The sequence below is a fragment of the Otolemur garnettii genome, unplaced genomic scaffold (assembly GCF_000181295.1).
Source record: "Otolemur garnettii isolate 467f Iridium unplaced genomic scaffold, OtoGar3 scaffold00001, whole genome shotgun sequence".
Lineage (NCBI taxonomy): Eukaryota > Metazoa > Chordata > Mammalia > Primates > Galagidae > Otolemur > Otolemur garnettii.
Window position 1 is genome coordinate 23,595,785 of NW_003852396.1, and position 18,191 is coordinate 23,613,975.

The window sequence follows — 18,191 nt, forward strand, 5'->3', positions numbered from 1 at the left end:
CCCCCTCCCCCACGCTGCAGGCTGAGAGGGGAGCCCTGGCCAAGTACCTCCTTCCTGAGAGGCAGCTCTGGGCAGGGAGGTCAGCGAGATCTGGTATGAGTCCCATCTCTGCCTTTTCCTTGCTGTATGACCCTAAGCAGTCACTTACCCTGTCTGGGCCTCAGTTTCTGTGTTAGTAAAATGAGATAATAATACCCACACCCATCAATTTGAGGATCAAATGAATGAGGTCTCCACACCGGAGCTCCCAGCAGCAGTAAGCAGAAGAACACACAAGGCTGCAACCCAAAGTGGGCTCCACGGCTTAGGGTCCCCATCAAGAAATGCTTATAGCTTCTGTTTCTCAGAAGAACTGGATTCCCAGAGTGTTGGGGAGAGGGCAGATGGGAAATTCAAGGGGGAACCTTGAAGTGGAAGTCATGACACCTGGGTGGTAGTTTTGGCTCCACCCCTTATTTGCGGTGGGCTTGAGGGCCTCAGTTTCCAAAGCAGTCAAATGATGACAAATAATTTGACCAAAAAGTAAATTTTAAAAGTACAAAATAAGATTTTCCAAGGCTGCAACAGCCTTCTGAATAGCCAGTATTTTCAGCAAGTGCTCACATCCCCCCAGATTCCCGAGTGACCTAAGTGATTAGTATCCAAGTTAGTGTGAGGGTAGATGCTCTTTCAGGGGACCTGGCACCCAGTGCTCTAGAAGGCTTTTATTCTGTTGCATTGCCTCTTTCATTGTCCGAGTAGATCTGTACTTTTAAGAGATAGTTATCTGTCCTCTCCCTTCTTAGAAATAGCTGCTTTCCTTTTTAATTTTAAAAATAAAAATAAAAATTACTCTTGATGCAGTCACTTGAAAATTTCCATGGTTAACCTTTTTCCCTTTAGCCTTCATCTTTTTTGTTTGAACATATTTCTTTGTTTATTTCTGATGCTTTTAAAGCCTAGATTTGACTCTGACAACACAATCCTAGCCCAGTAAGTCCCAGAGCTTCTAGGGAGTGTCCCCTGCAGCCAGCCTCAGGTCACAGGAAGGCAACAAGAGGTCTTCCCCAGGCCCTCTAGACAGGCACCCTCGGGACCTGCTCAAAATGTAGAGAGAGCAGAAAATTCCCTCCTGAAATGCAAGGGATGGAGGAGGTAATAACACAATACCACCTGTTGCTAGCTTCAGTTGAGCACCAACTACGTGCCTGCTGTATGCCAGGCATGCTTCCTTTCGCACACCCTGCATTGGGCAGGATTCAGTATGTATTTACTGAGGGTCTACTACTGCATACCAGACATTCTTCTAGACTCTGCCTTGTTCACTATAGCAGAGAGCAAGACAGATAAAACTCCTGCCTCGTGGAACTTCAATTGCATTAAGAAACAACACAGTAAGCAGGGACACATATATGTACCTGTGTAAACACATATGTACATGCACATTCATCTCTTCCTAGTCATGCCCTGGCCCCTTACACTGCTTCATTTTTCCCTAGAGACACTTAGTGTCAAGTCCTAGAAGGAGCCATCAGTAAAAAGGCCAGGGCATGACTGGGAAGGGAGCAGTGGGAGCTATTAGAATGAGAAGGTCATAGTTGAGAAGGGAGGTTATATTCCATGCAGATATTTGGGGGAGGGTTTTGATCCATAGAGGTATTTGGGGGAAGCAAATGAAAGCAAAGGTTTTGCTTATTTAAGAAATAACAAGGAAGCTAGTGAATCTGTAGCACAGAAAGTAAGCTTTGAGAAGTACTGGGGGGGGGGGCGGTCTCATAAGATCTTGTGAGCCTTGGTAAGAAATACAGTTTGATTCTAAAAGGCTTGTGAAGCCTTTGGAGGGTGACAGCAGAGAAGTGATATCCAAATTATACTTTGATTCTATAAGTGAACATTAATCCCCTTCTATGGATGCTCAGATTGGCTCACCTGCCAAGGACCAGTTAACAGTGGGCATGGGACCTGAACCCAGATCTGTCTGTCCTTAGGGCCTATCTGCCTCCCACTGGGCCACTAGGCCTCCCATCAGCAGAGCTACCTGCCTGAAGCTATAGATGAAGCCACCACTCTGCAGAGCTTCCACACCCCTGCAGGTCCTCCCAGGCACTATGGGAGGCCTTAGGCCCTGCACACCAGGAAAACAGCCTCCTGCCCAGCCTGCTGGGCCCAACAGTGCTTCATGACTTACTGAACCGGGGTTCCCTACAGTGGCCTAGCTGCAGATGCTGTTGCCGTGGCCCACTGGCTCTCACTGTCCCCTAGAGATGTTAATGATATGGGACTTTGAGATGGTGCTTACAGCCCCTCCTTGTTTTTGGTCTTTGAGGCTGGCCGGGGGCAGTAGTCCCAAGGCTGTGCAGAGTGAGGCAGAGGGGTGAAGCAGAGAGGGCCTGAGCTCTGGGTCAGATAAACCCAGGTTCCTGTTCAGCCGTGCCACGTGCTCACGGCATTGATCTTAGAAGTTACTTCTGTGAGCCTTGCTTTGCTGGCCTACAAAAGAGCAGCAATAATACTGACTTTATAAGATAGTTTTGAGGAATAAAACCTAAATTAAATAGTCACAGAGCTCCTAGCACAGTAAATCATATGTGGCAGAAGCAGGGTAGATGCAGCTATTGCAGTTAGCTTCAGTACTTCTATTGTATTTCTACACCCCTTAAAACTTCTTCCTACATTATCTCAGTTGATCCTTATAGCAACCCTGTAAGCTTAGTATTCTAATCCCCTTTTCCATGAACAAGTAAGGTAAGAGAGGTTAAGAGTTGTACCCAAAGTCACACAGCAGGAAAGCAGCATAAGGGAGACTTGAACTTGGGCATGCCTGTTTTCAAGACCTGGTGAAAGTCAAAGGCAGACCCCTGGAAGGGCTGGGACCCAAAGTTAGCTCTCTGCAGTCAGGCCTTCCTTTGCGCACATAGGATGCCAAGGCCACCACCAGAGTGTTAGAAGTGATTCACCACAGGCTATGAAAGAGAGTTGGGAGGAGTCTTGAAAATATTAGAAAACAGGCCCCAGCGCACTCAAGTATGAATGTCACATAGCAAGCCTGGCTGAGAGCAAAAGGGCAAGTGTGTCTGTCTGCATTCTGGGTTAGGTATTGGCAAAGCCACAAAATGCTGGCCACCCTCAGTGTACTTTGGGACAGAGAACATTCCCTGTGTTTTCTGTGTGGTTACTATTCTTGCTAACCACTTATCACTCGGGTCCCTGCATAGCTAAAGGGCCATGATACTCCAACCATGGGCAGTATCAGCCTGGGGACCTGAGAGCGATACAGTCTCAGGCCCCATGTGCCCGGCTGACCCTGAATCTCCAGGTCCAAGCCTCAGCTGTGTGTGCACTCCAGGTGGTCTGATACTTACTCAAGTTTGAGAGCTATGGGTTTAGAAGACAACGGCCATAAGTGCTTGACTTTCTTTTATCTTTGGACTAGAGAAATGAGTGTGCCCCAGCTACTCCGTGAGCAGCTGTAGGCAGTATCGTCAAGCAGAGGAGAAAGAACAGGCTTTGGGACCAGATAAACCTGAGCTCAAATTCCTCCTTTGGGCCTTGCTAGCTGGTAACCTTGACGAGCCCTGTTGTTACCTCTGCACATCAGTTTCCTCACCTGTAGAATGGGATAGCACGCCTTCCTCACTTAGCCTAATTTGAAGGTTCGAGAAAAAGACTATCAGATGCCTAGCTCAGTGTTGGGCACTTGTCAGTTCCTCCTCAGTGAGAGCTGTGATTTGATGCACACATGGCCAGCTGTTCGGGTTTGTATAGAGAATGTTCCCTCTGGATGCTCTGTGCCAGGTGAACCCCTTGCACATGTGGCTTGCACACTGACCCATCACCTGGAAACCATGGCCCACTGGTCTCACGCACAGCTGCACCAAACAGCCACTTTGTGTGTTTCTCTACTCTTCCCCCCATCGATGCATGACTCATTGCTTCATTCATGTCTCCATGTGTGTGTAGAAACCTAGGCAAGCAGCCATTCCTAGGGACATTGCAGGACAACCTCATTGAGATGGACATTCTCAGCGCCTCCCGCCATGATGGGGCTTACAGTGACGGGTAGGTGACATCCCCATGCTCCTCTCTGTGTGTGCTCTCCCCGTGGCTCTTGCACTTGCATGCAGACCTGAGACCTTTCCCTGGGATCTCCTTAGGGGGGTGATCCATGTTGCATGCCCATCCCCAAGTCCATGTTCAACATTCAGCAGCGTATCCTTGGAATACCCTGTCCCCCAGCATATTAACAGCACTCTTGTTAATATGCGGCTCTCAGCATCTCACTGGCTGCCTTGCCATTCTGAAAACCATCTCATGTAGCAATTTTTCTGCAGCACAGGCCCTGTATTGTATGTATTCTGCCCCTGAGCGTGTATTCTGTGGCCTGAGGCGCCTCGTACCCCAGCAGAGGTGGGTTCATCCTGAGACTTCCAAGACTTCCATTTCCAGGCTGTCTGCAAGTCCCCCGTGGCCATGGTTAAAGCCAAGCTGTGGAGGAGTTCCTGACACCTAGTTTGGCCACAACCATGTGCTTTGTGCACCTGTGCCCTCGAGACTGTAGCTAGGCTGTAGGGTGCAGCTCCCCTCTGTCCCCTCACACAGCTCTTCCCTGGGGCATGGAAGGCAGCAATCTGGCTTCTGAGCAGTGCTTTGGAGGCATGTGCTGCCCTTGGCTGTGCAGCGGCCGCCGGGGGACTCCTGGCCATGGAGGAAGTTAGTGGCAGTTTCTTGGCTTCAAAACCAAGACCCCCTTTATAAAGAAGGGTATTCCAATCCTCACCCATGATGCACTGGCAATGTAGGTACTGGAAGAAAAATTTTAGGTCCAGTTATCTCCAGGGATAGAACAGGACTTCAGACACTTTCCAGGCTACCATAATAATTTTAGAGAACAGGTAGTTTATTCCCAAGAAACAGCAGCCCAGTCCCATCTGTTCCCAGGAAAAGGATCTCAACGCCAGCCTTCTGCTGAGTTGGTAATATCTTCTTCCTCACCTTGAGTGGGTTTCCCACGGGCGGGGTGCTCCCATCCCTGTTCCGTGGAAATGTGTCTGTGTGTGCCCTGTTTTGTGGTCTGGTCCGTGTTCTCCTTTTGCCGTTCCCCCCTTGTCGTCTGTGGGTGACTGTGTCTCTCTCTCCAGGCTCCTCTGCATGCCTCTTCTACTGCCGCCTCTGTCCTGCGGTGTGTCAGGTGCCCAGGCTGCCAGCAGACCCTGATGCCCTCTTGTTCCTCTCCATCCCTAGGCACTTCCTCTTCAAGCCCGGCGGCACCTCCCCACTCTTCTGCACCACGTCACCAGGGTACCCGCTGACGTCCAGCACAGTATACTCCCCTCCACCCCGGCCCCTGCCCCGCAGCACCTTTGCCCGGCCGGCCTTCAACCTCAAGAAGCCCTCCAAGTACTGTAACTGGAAGTGCGCAGCCCTGAGCGCCATCATCATCTCCGCCACGCTCGTCATCCTCCTGGCATACTTCGTGGGTAAGCACTCCTTCCCCAGCTCCCCTTGGCTCCCCTTGGCCCAGCAGGCAGGGACTGACACACGTGTGAGCACTGAAGGATCCTCGCAAGCACAGCAGTCAAAGCATGCAGCGTGCCCTGAGCAGCACCAGCGTGCTGGACGGCCTGCACCCCCAAACTGTCAGGAGCAGCTCTTCAGGGCCCTCTTCCCCTGCACTCCCCCTGCAAGGGGTACAGGCCATGCCCTTATACCAGGAAGGAAGCTGAGTACCTGTCCTTTCATGAGTCAGGTGCCTAGGCTGAGGTGTACTCAGTAAAGCTGGTCTTGGCGGCAGTGAGCTGTGGCATGAGTGTCATGGGCTGGAGTCACCACAAATGAAATGCTAAGTTGGAGAGGCTGGGCAGCAGGCAGACTCTCTCATTGGTGCCCTGTGGCTGCAGTGAGGAGGTGGAGTACTCTGGGGTTGGAGGGAAACTGCTAGAAAAGTGTATCTGAAGGCAAAGGTCCAGCAAGGTGGTTGGAGGGTACTGTGGCAACCAAGGTCCAGAGTCCAACCACGGTCAGGAACCCAGGGAGATTCTGATAGAGGAGCAGCATGTCCCAGTGGGCAGACAGAGCTGGTGGAGGGAAGCGTGGAGTGCAGAAGGCACTCACCTGACACCCAGCATGACTGGGCCCTGAGGAGCTCTGGCTGCCCTACGGCCTGGCTGTGGCAGGACAGTTCCCACTCTGTGAGCCTCTGGTATGTGTCTCACAGTCTGACCTTCCTTTTAGTATTCTCCCAGGAGAGATACTAACCTGAAGAGAAGTGGGATTGTGTAGAGTCTGCAGCCTTTTGGCAGAGGCATTGAAGGGAGATTGGCTTCTCCTGTCCTTTCCAGCCTTCAAATTCTGTAATTCTCAGATTGAAAATAGGCTGGGCCATCTTGACAAGGGCCTTGAATCCATGCTAAGGATGCTGAGATAATCCTCTAAGCAAAGGGACTCTTTTCAGCACAAGCCCAGTAAATGGAAAAAGGACTAATGGGCAGAGGCCAAAGGAAGTCAGAGTGCCGCCCCGTGTGCAAAAGCACTTTGTAACAAGAAAGTCAGTGTCGCTGGGGAGGGGCTGTCTTGACGGGTAGTAGGTGCTGCCACTAGGCGCCAGTAAGAGAGCATGGACCACCACTGTTCAGGAGGGGGAGAAGGGGTTGAGGCATGGATGGGGGTTTGAGTGATGCAAGTTGTGAGCTCACTTTTTGTCTTAAGATGCTTGTTTGCCTCCTGCAAACAAGGTCTTCTTAAATATCTCAAGCTATCATAAGCCTCCTCTGGTATTTCTGTAATAAGCCTCCTCTGGTGTGTTGGGTCTTTTCCCCTTGTGATATTGGCTTTAAGAATTTCATAGCTCCAAGGCCAGGATGGCATGGCCGTTTTATCTCTCCTGCTATCAGATTGATTAGTTCTTGCTGCCTAGAAAGCTGTGTGGAGGAGGGTCCTGAGGCTATTACTCAATGTGAAAGTCTCTGTGATCGATTAGTGACGTCTGGTATAGTCACAGGCATGGAGAATATTGATGACATATTAGCCATTTGCCATCCCTGCTGTAAGTCATTGGGTAAAAGGAACAGCCAAACTGGGAGAGGTCAGGTCCTGCCAGATTCTGTGAGAGGTGTGTCGTTGATATAAATGGGGTTACAGGTGAGGGCTGTGGGGTTCTATGCACCATTACTTTGAATGAAAATTCCTTCTGGCACCACCGATACTGTGTCCCCACCAGCCAGTGGCACATCTCTGGTTTTTGACTTACATTATTATATTTCCCAAGTAAGTAGACTTTTGGACAGGTAGTGCCACTGTTCAAAAGTCTAGTAGTTTGCTGCATATGGACATCAATTTGTTTTGCATTGAAGTCCTAAGGTTTCTACCATGTATCCTAGCTCAGTGAGGAAGAGTACATCTTTATATGATTAATCACGCTTCTATTTTCCTATCCCATGGGTTTCTTCCTCTCCCATTTAATAAGAATACATGTTCCATCTTCAACTATCTGAAGATAGGGGCTACCGTTGGATAAGTAGTAAGCACCCTGTCAGAAAGGGAACAAATAGAGCTCAGTGACCACCTAGCAAGCATAAGACTCAAGCACTGACGGGGTGGGGGGGGGTTTCATTGGCAGTGTTTAATTTTTCTTCCAACACTGACAGTCTTTGAATCGACGATTTTATGAATTTTATTTTTTATTCAGCAAATCATGCAGAGGACCTGCTTTGAGTCAGGTACTATGCTAAGTGCTAGGGTTAAAGATATGGTCCCTACACTTGAGGCCTTGGTAGCTTAAAAGAGGAGATGGCTGTGTTATCAGGCAAATCTAAAACAGTGATTGATTTACAGAGCCAACCAGAGGCTGTAGAAATACCCATCCCAGCCAAAGGGACCAAGGAAGGTTTCCTGGGAAAACTGATGTTTGAGCTGAATTTTAAACTAGGCATCAGCTAGGAGGGTATTTCAAAGCAAGAGAACTTTCAAAGACTTGAAAGAGGATGAAGTGGTGGCAAAGAAATTTTCTGTATTTGAAGCATTTGAGTTGTGTGGGGTGCACCATTGGAGATAATACGGGGGTGTTTCATCAGATGAAGACCAACTGGGAGGACACGTCCAGGGCCTCACTGGATGAGCAGTTGGGTAGCCACTGAGCGTTTCAAGCAGTGGGAGGACATAGTCAGATTTTTATTTTACAAAGATAAGGGTAGCAGAAGGAAAGGGGAGAAGGCAGGCTGGTGGAAAACTATTGCAATGAACTAGTCAGGAAAAGCTGTTGGCTTCAGTGAAGATAGTGCCAGAGTAGGTGGAGGGGAGAAGGTAGGTCTAAGGTCAGGTCAGGAGGAGGTCAGCTCATTTGACAGTACGTCCTTTCTAAAAATAAATACATCTTTCTGATAAAATTCTTTCCGAGTAGAGACATTAAGACTGAACTCTTAATGTTCATATGCAGGGGGTGGGGCAGACAGACAGGCCCAGGGCATTCCTTCCGTCACCTGGAGCCTCAGGGAGGTGTTGGGGAGGAGCTCGGCCCCACTGAAAGTGCTGGAATCCATTCCCAGCTCTGCCACCCAGCTGCTGTTCACCTTTGGGCAACTCACTTCTCCCTCTGAGTTCTGATTTTCTCATCTAGAAAATAGGCAGGGCCCACTACCCCAGAAGAAATGTCGGTGAGGTTGGAGTGAGCTACTGCAGGAGATCGCACTGCGGGTGTGAGGACCGTCCCAGCCTTGCTTCAAGGGGTGGGGAGGTAGCAGCCTTCCTGCTTGGTCTCCTCCCACTGCTCAGGGCAAGGGACCAACATCTTGTTGCTTGGCCATGATCACAGGCTGTGATGACTAACTTATGGACCTATCAATTATTAAAAATCAAATTAATTGTCTCAGCCAAGCACAAATATCCTTAACAAAGACTCTTTCCAACAGACCGAGTGATCTAATCAACAGGCAAAACCACGGATATTTAATTAGATTTTTGATGAAAAATTGTGTTTAATTTCAAGTATAATCAATTATTAATTACTGTAATGAGTGAGTCTGACTGGATTTACTAATTAACTCATTTAAAAATTATGAATAACCTTTTCATTTCTAATTATTTTCTACATCCTATCAAGTTCCAGATAAGAATTACATCACCTCACCAGCAAACAGGGGAGGCACAAACAGAGGGGGTGAGAAGAATTTTTCTTTTGCTGCTATCTGCCCAGAACTGTCCTGTCTGGAGGGTGATCCTGACAGATCCGTTGACATTCAGTTTATTCCTTGGAAAGTTTCTTGAGAAACTTGTACAACTGATGACCTTTCCGTTATGGATACATTTACAGGCATTTTCATGGGAAAATAGAGAAATTGGAGTCAGCACTTACCACCCACAAAGACTGCAGAGCCTAGGGCTTTGCCTCTGGGCCATCTCTTCCTCTCCTGGCAAAGGCTCTTGGCTGCTCTGGCTGGGGGTGGGAATTCTAGGGAGGATCTTCCGGCAGCTGTGGGATCTCTTCAGGGAGAAAATGTGTATTCTTGTCTTCAATGAGCGCCAATTCAGAAAGCACCATCAGAGATGAGTTTGCCTGGTTGTGTTCACTCATTCTCGGTGGGAAGGGGCTGGGGTCTCTAATACCCCTGCCTTTGCTTTTCTGAAGAAATAAATCTGGGTGCAAAATAAAAGCCAAGGAGAGTAATAGGAGGGGAAGGCTAGTTTTAGGTCAAACCATGAAGCTTGTACAGCCCTGGCAGCAATGCTTTATGTTATAGCATTTAATTGTTTTTAAGACATTTTCTCCAAAAGAGATGTGGTGTAGAGTAGTGAGTGACACTGGTCACTGTTTGCCGTTGGTAATAACAGCAGTTAGTTTCGCCTATGTGTTGTTTACATGCCTCTTTTGTTCTACGCACGTTACTTGTGTTTTCTCATTGAAATCTAACAACCCCATGGGTTAGTATCCCCAATTTACAGGTGAGGACACTGAGCCCCCGGGAGCTTGAGTAATTTACTCACTGTCACGCAGTAAATGTTTGGGCTGTGATCCACCCGGCCACAGGCACTCTAGGTCTTAAACTGATGCTTTTAAATTTTTTTTCTCTTTGGAGCTCACGCTCTTAACTCTCATACCATCGCTTTCCCATCCTAGTATTTAGTCTTTTGGATGTTTCCTATGTGCCCCCATTAGGTATGCCAAGCATATAGGCCAAGCCCATTAGGTATGCCATCTCACAGCAACTCCATGGGATGTGAGGGTTGTAGACCCTCACAACAATTCCGTGGGATGAGTATCACAATCACTTTCTTTATTTTCTACATGGGGAAAATAAAGCTCAGAGAAGTTTGCACCTTGTCCGGGTCACGCAACCAGTAGATGATAGCCGAGATTCAGCTGTGACTTGGAGGGTTTATGCTTCCAGACACTCTGCTCCAGAGATCCTGGGCTTGAACAGACAATGTGGAGTCCCAGACCCAGGCTCTGTCACTTGCTGGCTGCGTGAACTTGGGCAGTTTGCTTAACCTCTCTGAGCCTCAGTTTCTACTGTGCTCATAGCTCTTATAACAGTTGTGGCTAGGATGATTAGCACAAATACAGCCCAGGAAACCAAAAGCAGCGTCATGGTCGACACGTGGGTTCTGAAATTAGGCTGCCTGCTTTCAAATCTCAGCTCTGCTGCTTACAAGCTTTGTGACATCAGATGACTTGCCATAATCTCTCTCAGCCTCAGTTTCTGTATCTATAAAATGAGGATAATAACAGTGGCTACTTCACCGCGTTGTCATGAAATTCCAGTAAGATAATTTGCATCAGGTACCTAGCCCACTGCCCGGCACAGAGTTAGAAACTATTATTTTTTTTTTTTTTTTTGAGACAGAGCCTCAAGCCTTTCCCCCTGGGTAGAGTGCCATGGCATTACAGCTCACAGCAACCTCCAACTCCTGGGCTCAAGCGAGTCTCTTGCCTCCGCCTCCCAAGTAGCTGGGACCACAGGCGCCCGCCATAACGCCCGGCTATTTTTTGGTTGCAGCCGTCATTGTTGTTTGGCGGGTCCGGGCTGGGGATCCGAACCCGCCACCTTAGGTGTACGTGGCTGGCGCCTTAGCCGGTTGAGCTATAGGCGCCGAGCCGAAACTATTATTTTTATAGTATTTTTAGCACTATTAGTATCACATATAAAAGAGTATCAGGGACTCCTGAGTGTCACTGAACTTGGACCAGACCTGTCTGCTGCAGTGCCTATAGGCTTCCTGGCCTGTACTTGTCACAAGGGCAGCTGACAGAATAACCAGGGGAACCTGTCAGAAAACATTTGTAGGGACATCTTGACATTCTTAGGAAGCAGCCACGAGAAGAATCATCACCTAAAAAGTACCTCACATTATTTCTTTAACTAGGACAAAAGTTGATCTTTGCTTCATTGCCATTTGCTCCTGTCCAGATGAAACTGACAGCTCCCCCCACAATCTGAATCTCTATGCAAAAAATAGACACCAGGTGACGCAGAGAGCCATGGATTAATATCTTGAGGACTCTTCAAGCACCTGTCGTGCCAGATAGACCTTTGGAATAGAAGACGAAAAAGGCTTTTCATATGGAAACTAGGAACAGCTTCACATTTGAAAGAAGACCTCAGTGTGCCCTGGTTGCCGTTTGGTCCGTCATCCGGCCCAGGTCCCCCTTGTAGGTCAGCAGGGCATTCACTGTGATCCTCTAAGGCAGCACGGTGTTATCCTCAGGAAAGACTCAGGATGTGGAGCCCGGCGAGTCGGTAGAAATCTCAGCTCTGCCACTCTCCACCCAGGTGACCTTTTGAGCCTTGGTTTCCTCTTGTGTGAGGTAGGAAGAACACCAGTACTGCCTTCAGAGGGCTGCTATCAGGCTAAATGAAATGATGTGACCAAGGAGATGTCCTCTCTTGCTGGTGGCCTTGGGAGATTGTTGTGACCCTTCTGTGGGCCTCACCCAGACTACCGTGGGACTAGATGACCCAGTGAAGCCCTTCGTGGCATGTGGTTCTCTGCCTATAGGATATTGCACCAGGACATAAAGGGTGGAGGCACAAACGGCTGCAGCAGCCCCTGGGTAACTACAGTGGAATATTCCTGCACGCACAGCAGCCATGAGGGATCCTTTTAAAATTAGGTCACATTTTCACCTCCACCAGAAGCTGATTGTGGATTATAAAAAAAATAGAAAAAAATTAGAACCCTTGCTTGAAGTGGTGATAGTTTAATTTATAAGTGAGAATGTTGCTAAGCTCACTGCTTAATTGCTGCTCTTCAAAAGGCAGCTTTTAGCTTTGCTTGCTGGAGTATTATTGCAGTTCTTGGCCTCAGAGAGGCTGGGTCACCCACTTCTCAAGGCTATCTGGGAAATATTGATGGAGGCGATCTTGGGCCTTGAGTGTGATTGGCATGGAATTGTGCAGGTTCTGTCAAGGTCTCTCACAGTTCACGGTGCACACTGGACGTCAGCAGGGCAGCAAGCCAGTGACAAGAGATATTAGACTCCCTTCCATTGAGGTGGACTGTTCTCATGCCCCCATTTCTGCTGCATACTCAACCCCTAGCACAAAGCCTGGTGCAAGGTAGTTGTGCTCAGTAAGACTTCTTGGAGTAAAAGACCTTGCAAGATGGTTAGACTGCCACAGCTAGTGTCGGCAGAAGCACAGGATGGGCAGAAGCGTAAGGGCGGAGCTGTGCATTTTATGTCCTGGGGCTCAGGTGCGGGTGAAGTGGTTGTGAGATGAGTAGAGAAAAAAATTACAGATAGAGCATCCCCTACCTCCATCAGATTATGTCCACCTGGTTCAGCTCATGCACTGTCGGGATCTCAGATGCTGTTGCCTTCATAAGCTCGGGCCTGTTGCACTTTGGGCCTGAGTGTTATTTGCGCACAATAAGGCTCATTTTCTTTCCTTTCTCTTTGACTTTACATCGGGCCTTTGGACAGAAGCTGTAGATTTAGTTTTATAGCCCACAGAATGGGAAATGGAGATGATTGAACATGGTCTTTTAGAAGGAGGAAAAAGTGATAAAGATACAGGATCCTGCATTAACACCTTTCTCTCTGAGATTGATCTTTCATGCTGCTCGGTGGGAATTGCTAATAGCAGATGTATAGAGATAGTTCTCTTTATAACAGAAATCAGACAAATACCTTCCAGCTCCCCAGAAGGAGGACTTAGGAGACCAGCAGGGTTCTCTGCAATTGTCTGAACTGCTACTGTAGGGGAAGGGGCCAACTCACTCTGCCAGGCTGCAGGGGGCAGAGGCAGCCCCAGGGGTGACAATGATGGGAAGACCACAGTGGGCTCTGGGGGAGAAGTTTTCTAACAGAGGGGCTGCCTATGTGGAACGGGCTGACCTGGGTGCGCCTGTGTCTGGAATGAGAGGAGCAGGGATTAAGTCCCCAGCCTGTAGACCAGCGATCTCGTCTGCTCCATCCTTCCATCAGTCACCTGGGTAAGGACTTGTCCTCCTGAAGTTAGTTTCTTCATTTGTACAATAGGAATCTATAGTTTCTTCATTTGTACAATAGGAATCCAAACGAACAAATGAAAGGCTGGCTAAAGTGAAGTCACTTCTCATGTTCAACTCAGCATGAAAGAGGGTTTTCCAGTTTGCGGACCTTTCCCAGGGTGGAAGAGTTTGATGCTGATCTTCCTGGCAAAGACGTATTCGGGCTGTGGCTTATGGGGTTGGTTGGTTTGATTATTCATTTGGTTTTAATTTGAAAAGAGTTTATTAAAGAGGCTAATTACAAAAGGGAGGGCTGTGTGTCAAGGAATAGTGCTTAGCCCAGGCAAATGACATGGGGGTACTGTTACTGCTCGGGTGCGAATGGGCAGGGGAAGGGCTGGTTACCAGGATAGAGAAGGAGGCCATGGAAGAAGGCTGCTTGGCAGGGACTGTAGGCTTCTGGAGAGGGACAGTGCTGAGGGAGCCAGGGAACAGACGCATATATCTCAGCCTCACTCTCTTCCCACCTATCATCTCCTCCCACTGGTGGACCCCACCTAGAAGCCAGAGCCCAAAGGAGCCACTGATCCAGGCCGCATGGATCCATCTCCCTACCTGTTATCACTTCCTTAGCAACATGCAAGGCTCCAACTGGACTTCTAGGGCCTAACCCAAGGGTTAAGACCCAGACCACTGCTCAGGCAAGATTCCCTTACCTTTGACCCCCTTGGCCACCAGGCCCGGACCCCTTCCTTTAAATCAGATTTATTGAGATCAATTAACAGGTTTAACTGAATCATTCTATGAATTCCGACAAATGGGTAGAGTTGCATCACTACCACTCCAGTCAAAACACGGAACATTTCTGTCACCCTAGAAGGTTCCCTTGTGTCCCTCTGTAGTCAGTCCCCTCTCCTCATTGTCAGCCTCTGGCCACCTCCCTGTAAAATTTTATAATGAGTATTTTGTGCATGAAAGTACATTTAGCTACAATTTCCAATTTTCCCTATGTATGGTGACTTTAGGGGTAAATGGGGGCACCCTGTATTTTCATCTTTCTCTTATTATACTCCTGATCTTCCTGATGCTGTTATAAGTAGCACTTCTGTGACCATCTTTGTGTCTCTGCTCTGTTTTCTTCTTTGGATCATCATGAGGAGGGTGTAATATTCAGACTAGGAGTCCTGGGTCACAGGTGCGAGCAGTTCAGAGCTCTTAAGAAGAGTTTAATAAAGAGGGTCACTGCTGGATCCTCTTCAGAAAGTTAGGACTGCATTCCAGGGCCCCCAGCCAGGTCTCCAATTTCCTCACAGCCCCACCAGCATGGGACTTTGTGTCTGATCTTAGGTCAGCCAGATTAGTGGTGGGAGGTGGAGGGTTGGGGCCACAAGTGGCTGAAGGATCCCTGGACTGGAGCCACCTGCCACTTTCCATCCCTCTGCCCACAGTCAGCTCTTTTTCAAGAGCTTAGCTTGAATCAAATGTCACTTATTTGAAGAAGCTCTTCTGAGCCCTCCCTCTAAGCCAGGAGTATGTTTTTCTAGTACTCGTGGTGCTCACACAATTGCTCCTGAATGGCCATGACATTGTTTAGTTTCTGTCTCCAGCATTAGACTGTGAGCTCCATGCAAGCAGACACTGTCATGCTCTGTGTCATAGCCACTGTTCCTCTACAACTTCACCCAGAGAATGTGGCCAGGAGTTGATTTTACAGATTGTCAGTATCCTTGGAAAGGGCTTGTCCCTAAATCTCATTTTTATTCCAGGCTAATTACTGTGAAATAACATAATTTTATTGCACTTAAGCATAGTAAGAAAGAGGACACCATCTCCCTGATGGCTGTTCTTTTACTTTGTGAATTTCTAGCCTTGTGGAGGGGAGCTTGGGTACAGCAAGGCCTGGGAGAGAGGTGGGAAGCAGAGCTCAGCCACTCTTCCAGGCAGAGGGGCCAGGGGTGGGCAGAGAGAGAAGGGGGAAGTGAGAGGACAAGTGGCTGTAGAAACAGGGGACTTTTCCGTCACTCAGTGCCTCCTCCTGTCAGTAAACCAACACAACCAGACTTAAGCAGCTTCATCCTTCTAAAGAAAGCAATACGGAAGTGCAGACTTTGGACCAGATAAGACCTGCACTCCAGCCCCAGCTCAGACAAGTTTTATAATCTCTCTGAGTCTTGGTTTCCTCATTAGTCAAATGCCAACTAATATCTAAGTGTTTTGAGCATTAAGTGAGAGACTGTCTGCAAAGGGTCCAGTCCCATGGGTGGCCCATAGTGGGTACAGAAGAAATTCAATCCTTACACTTCCCCAGCATCTGGATCGCTTAGAAATTTTAAGCCCTCTTGGGTTTCGCGGCCAAGGGCCATTCCAGGATATAGGGATTTCAGGTAATCTGGGATTATGTAGAGGTAGCTTCCCCCAAATTCAGGTTTAAAATGGTGGCGATCACTCACTGAGCTTGTCTGCTGGATCGTGTCCCAGGTTGTGAGGAGCAGACAGAGCTGGGTAAGCTGGCGTGGCTGTCCAGGGCCATCCATAGTCTTAGGTAAAGCCAGATGGGTGAGGAGCTGATGGCAGTACCAGGCAGATGATTAACGTGTGTCACTGATGTTTAAACCTTACCCCATGGGATCCCGAAGGAGGGAGCATTTCTCTCTAACCAGAAAAATCAAATGAAATTGCCCCACAAGGCATTGAGCTTGTAAATCAAGAAAAATATTGAAAGAGAAGAGAGGTATGGCTTTCTGGAAGATGGACCAGCCTAAACAAAAGCAGAGGAGAGCAGATAGAAATGTTGGCTCCTTTTGGCACCTGTGTCAGAAGACTCTCCATTAACACATGCACTGGTGCATTTCCTGTCTGTGGGCCTCTGTGTGTTCTTCTGTTCTATTTTACTGCAGACTTTGAATGTAGATCTACAGAAATCACAGTGAGTGCTGGTGAGGTTCAGCTAGGCAGCTGTGTAATACGCACCTTGCCCTCCTGCAAGGTCTTTCAAATCCCTTGATCCTCTGGAGCAGTCTGTGCCCCATATAAAATTATGAACTGCGTTTCCTTGTACTGCCACCCCTCAATATGAAAACCCCCCAACTTTTCTGTAATGCATTAAGTCTGTGACATAGTACTGTACCCACACTTAACTGTATCGAACTGAGGCTGTGCTGTTAGTTTCACATATAAATCTTCACATCAGTCTGTATATTAAGTACGGACGATATTAAATTAGAATATTTGAGTGTCCTTTCTCACTCATTAACTATTAAGCAATATAACAATAATGCTTACACTTTATAAAAAACCTTCATTAAACTAAGTCTTTATAAGAGCTTAGGAGATGGTTTTATGTTACTTGCGTTTCCACAGTTAAAAATGCTGAGGATCGGAGTAGTCCAGTGATGGATGTGCTCAAGACACGAGGCATCTACACAGAGCCAGACTCCCCACCAGTGGGAATTAGGGTGGCCCATCAGATGGTGCGTCCCGTGGACATTTAACATGCTCTGTTAGAGTCCTTTCTGTTCTGAAGAGATATTACCTCAAGTGTCCATTCTCAGAGAAATATTGTCAACAAAATTTAACCAAAATAAGACAGGTCCATATGACACTGAGATTGTCATTTTTTTTTTCTCATTTTTGTCATCTCCACAGTTTTATGCCAAATCATTAAAGCAGTGTAGTATAATGGTTAGGGACAGATCAATCTGTATTTAACCCAGATCTGAGTTTATTCCGTACCTCTAATTAAATGGTAACATTGGCCAAGTTGTTGTGCTTCTTTGAGACTCAGTTTCCTCACCCTGCAAATGAGGGTAATAATGCTACTTCATAAGCCTTTGTGAGAATTAAAGATACCGTTCCTAAAGCTCTCAGCACGGTTCTTGGCACAGTATTGCTTCCAATTAATGAGAGTAGCTACTGTGAACATTATCATTATTGTTTTCATTGTCACGATCGTTATCATGGTGCCTGGAATTCCACACTGCCTTAAACTTCTACTCCAGCTGCTGAACCAAACCAAGAGTCTATGTATCATCAAAGAGAAAAACCAGAGAACTCACATTTATCCAGTCTGGTTCTGGGCACAAAGGCGGGGAAAGAGAGCATGATATGGTCCCAGAAGGTTAGAAAATATTTGTGTGGCAAGAGACTGGGAAGCTGTAGGATTCAGGGAGGGACATCAAACATTCTGTTCCAGGCGATTTTAAAGTGTTCTTTCAAAATGCTTCTCATTATAAAGAAATATTATCCCAAGTTACAAACCCGGGTGGCAGGCTCCATGTTAAGCTGTCTGCCCTCATTCCTCTCACTGAAGCGAATGTTCCAGAGGGAGAAGGCCTATCCTAATAATATATACACAAATTAAAACTCCATTTGAGGTACAGTGGGGACCACCTCCTAATTAACTTTGATCATGAAAAAAAAATCAGCTACATGGTTGGTTGATATGCCAAAGGAAATGAGGGAACAGAAGGGTTGCCGCACAGAGCTGAGTAATGGTACGTTTCCTAGCGGCTGTGGGAATGGCACACAGTAACAGGCCTCCACTCCTTTTATAAGCTCCCAAGCACTAATCGAACCCACATTTTTCTCCTGCTTCATTAGATCATTAGCACAGGTGAAGGAGGGGACAGTACGTCATAGTGAGAGATGGGTCCTTTGCTCTGTCATAACACCTTCGTGGAGAGACACTTTCGACAGCCTTGTGAATAGGGCTTACACTCAGATACAGCCCCGCAGAGGAAGAACTCCACCTGGCAGAACTTTGTGCCAGTCCTTCCCCCACTCTGGGGAAA

The 18,191-nt window shown here is 47.7% G+C and overlaps 1 protein-coding gene across 1 annotated transcript in view; it reads left to right on the forward strand.

The window, feature by feature from the left end:
• TENM4 (teneurin transmembrane protein 4) overlaps window positions 1-18,191 on the forward strand; it is a 398,484-nt gene that overhangs the window by 174,679 nt on the left and 205,614 nt on the right. The window contains exons 4-5 of the mRNA XM_023510159.1: window positions 3,940-4,038; window positions 5,221-5,456. Coding sequence (XP_023365927.1) covers window positions 3,940-4,038; window positions 5,221-5,456 — 335 coding nt within the window. The remainder of the gene's footprint in view (window positions 1-3,939; window positions 4,039-5,220; window positions 5,457-18,191) is intronic.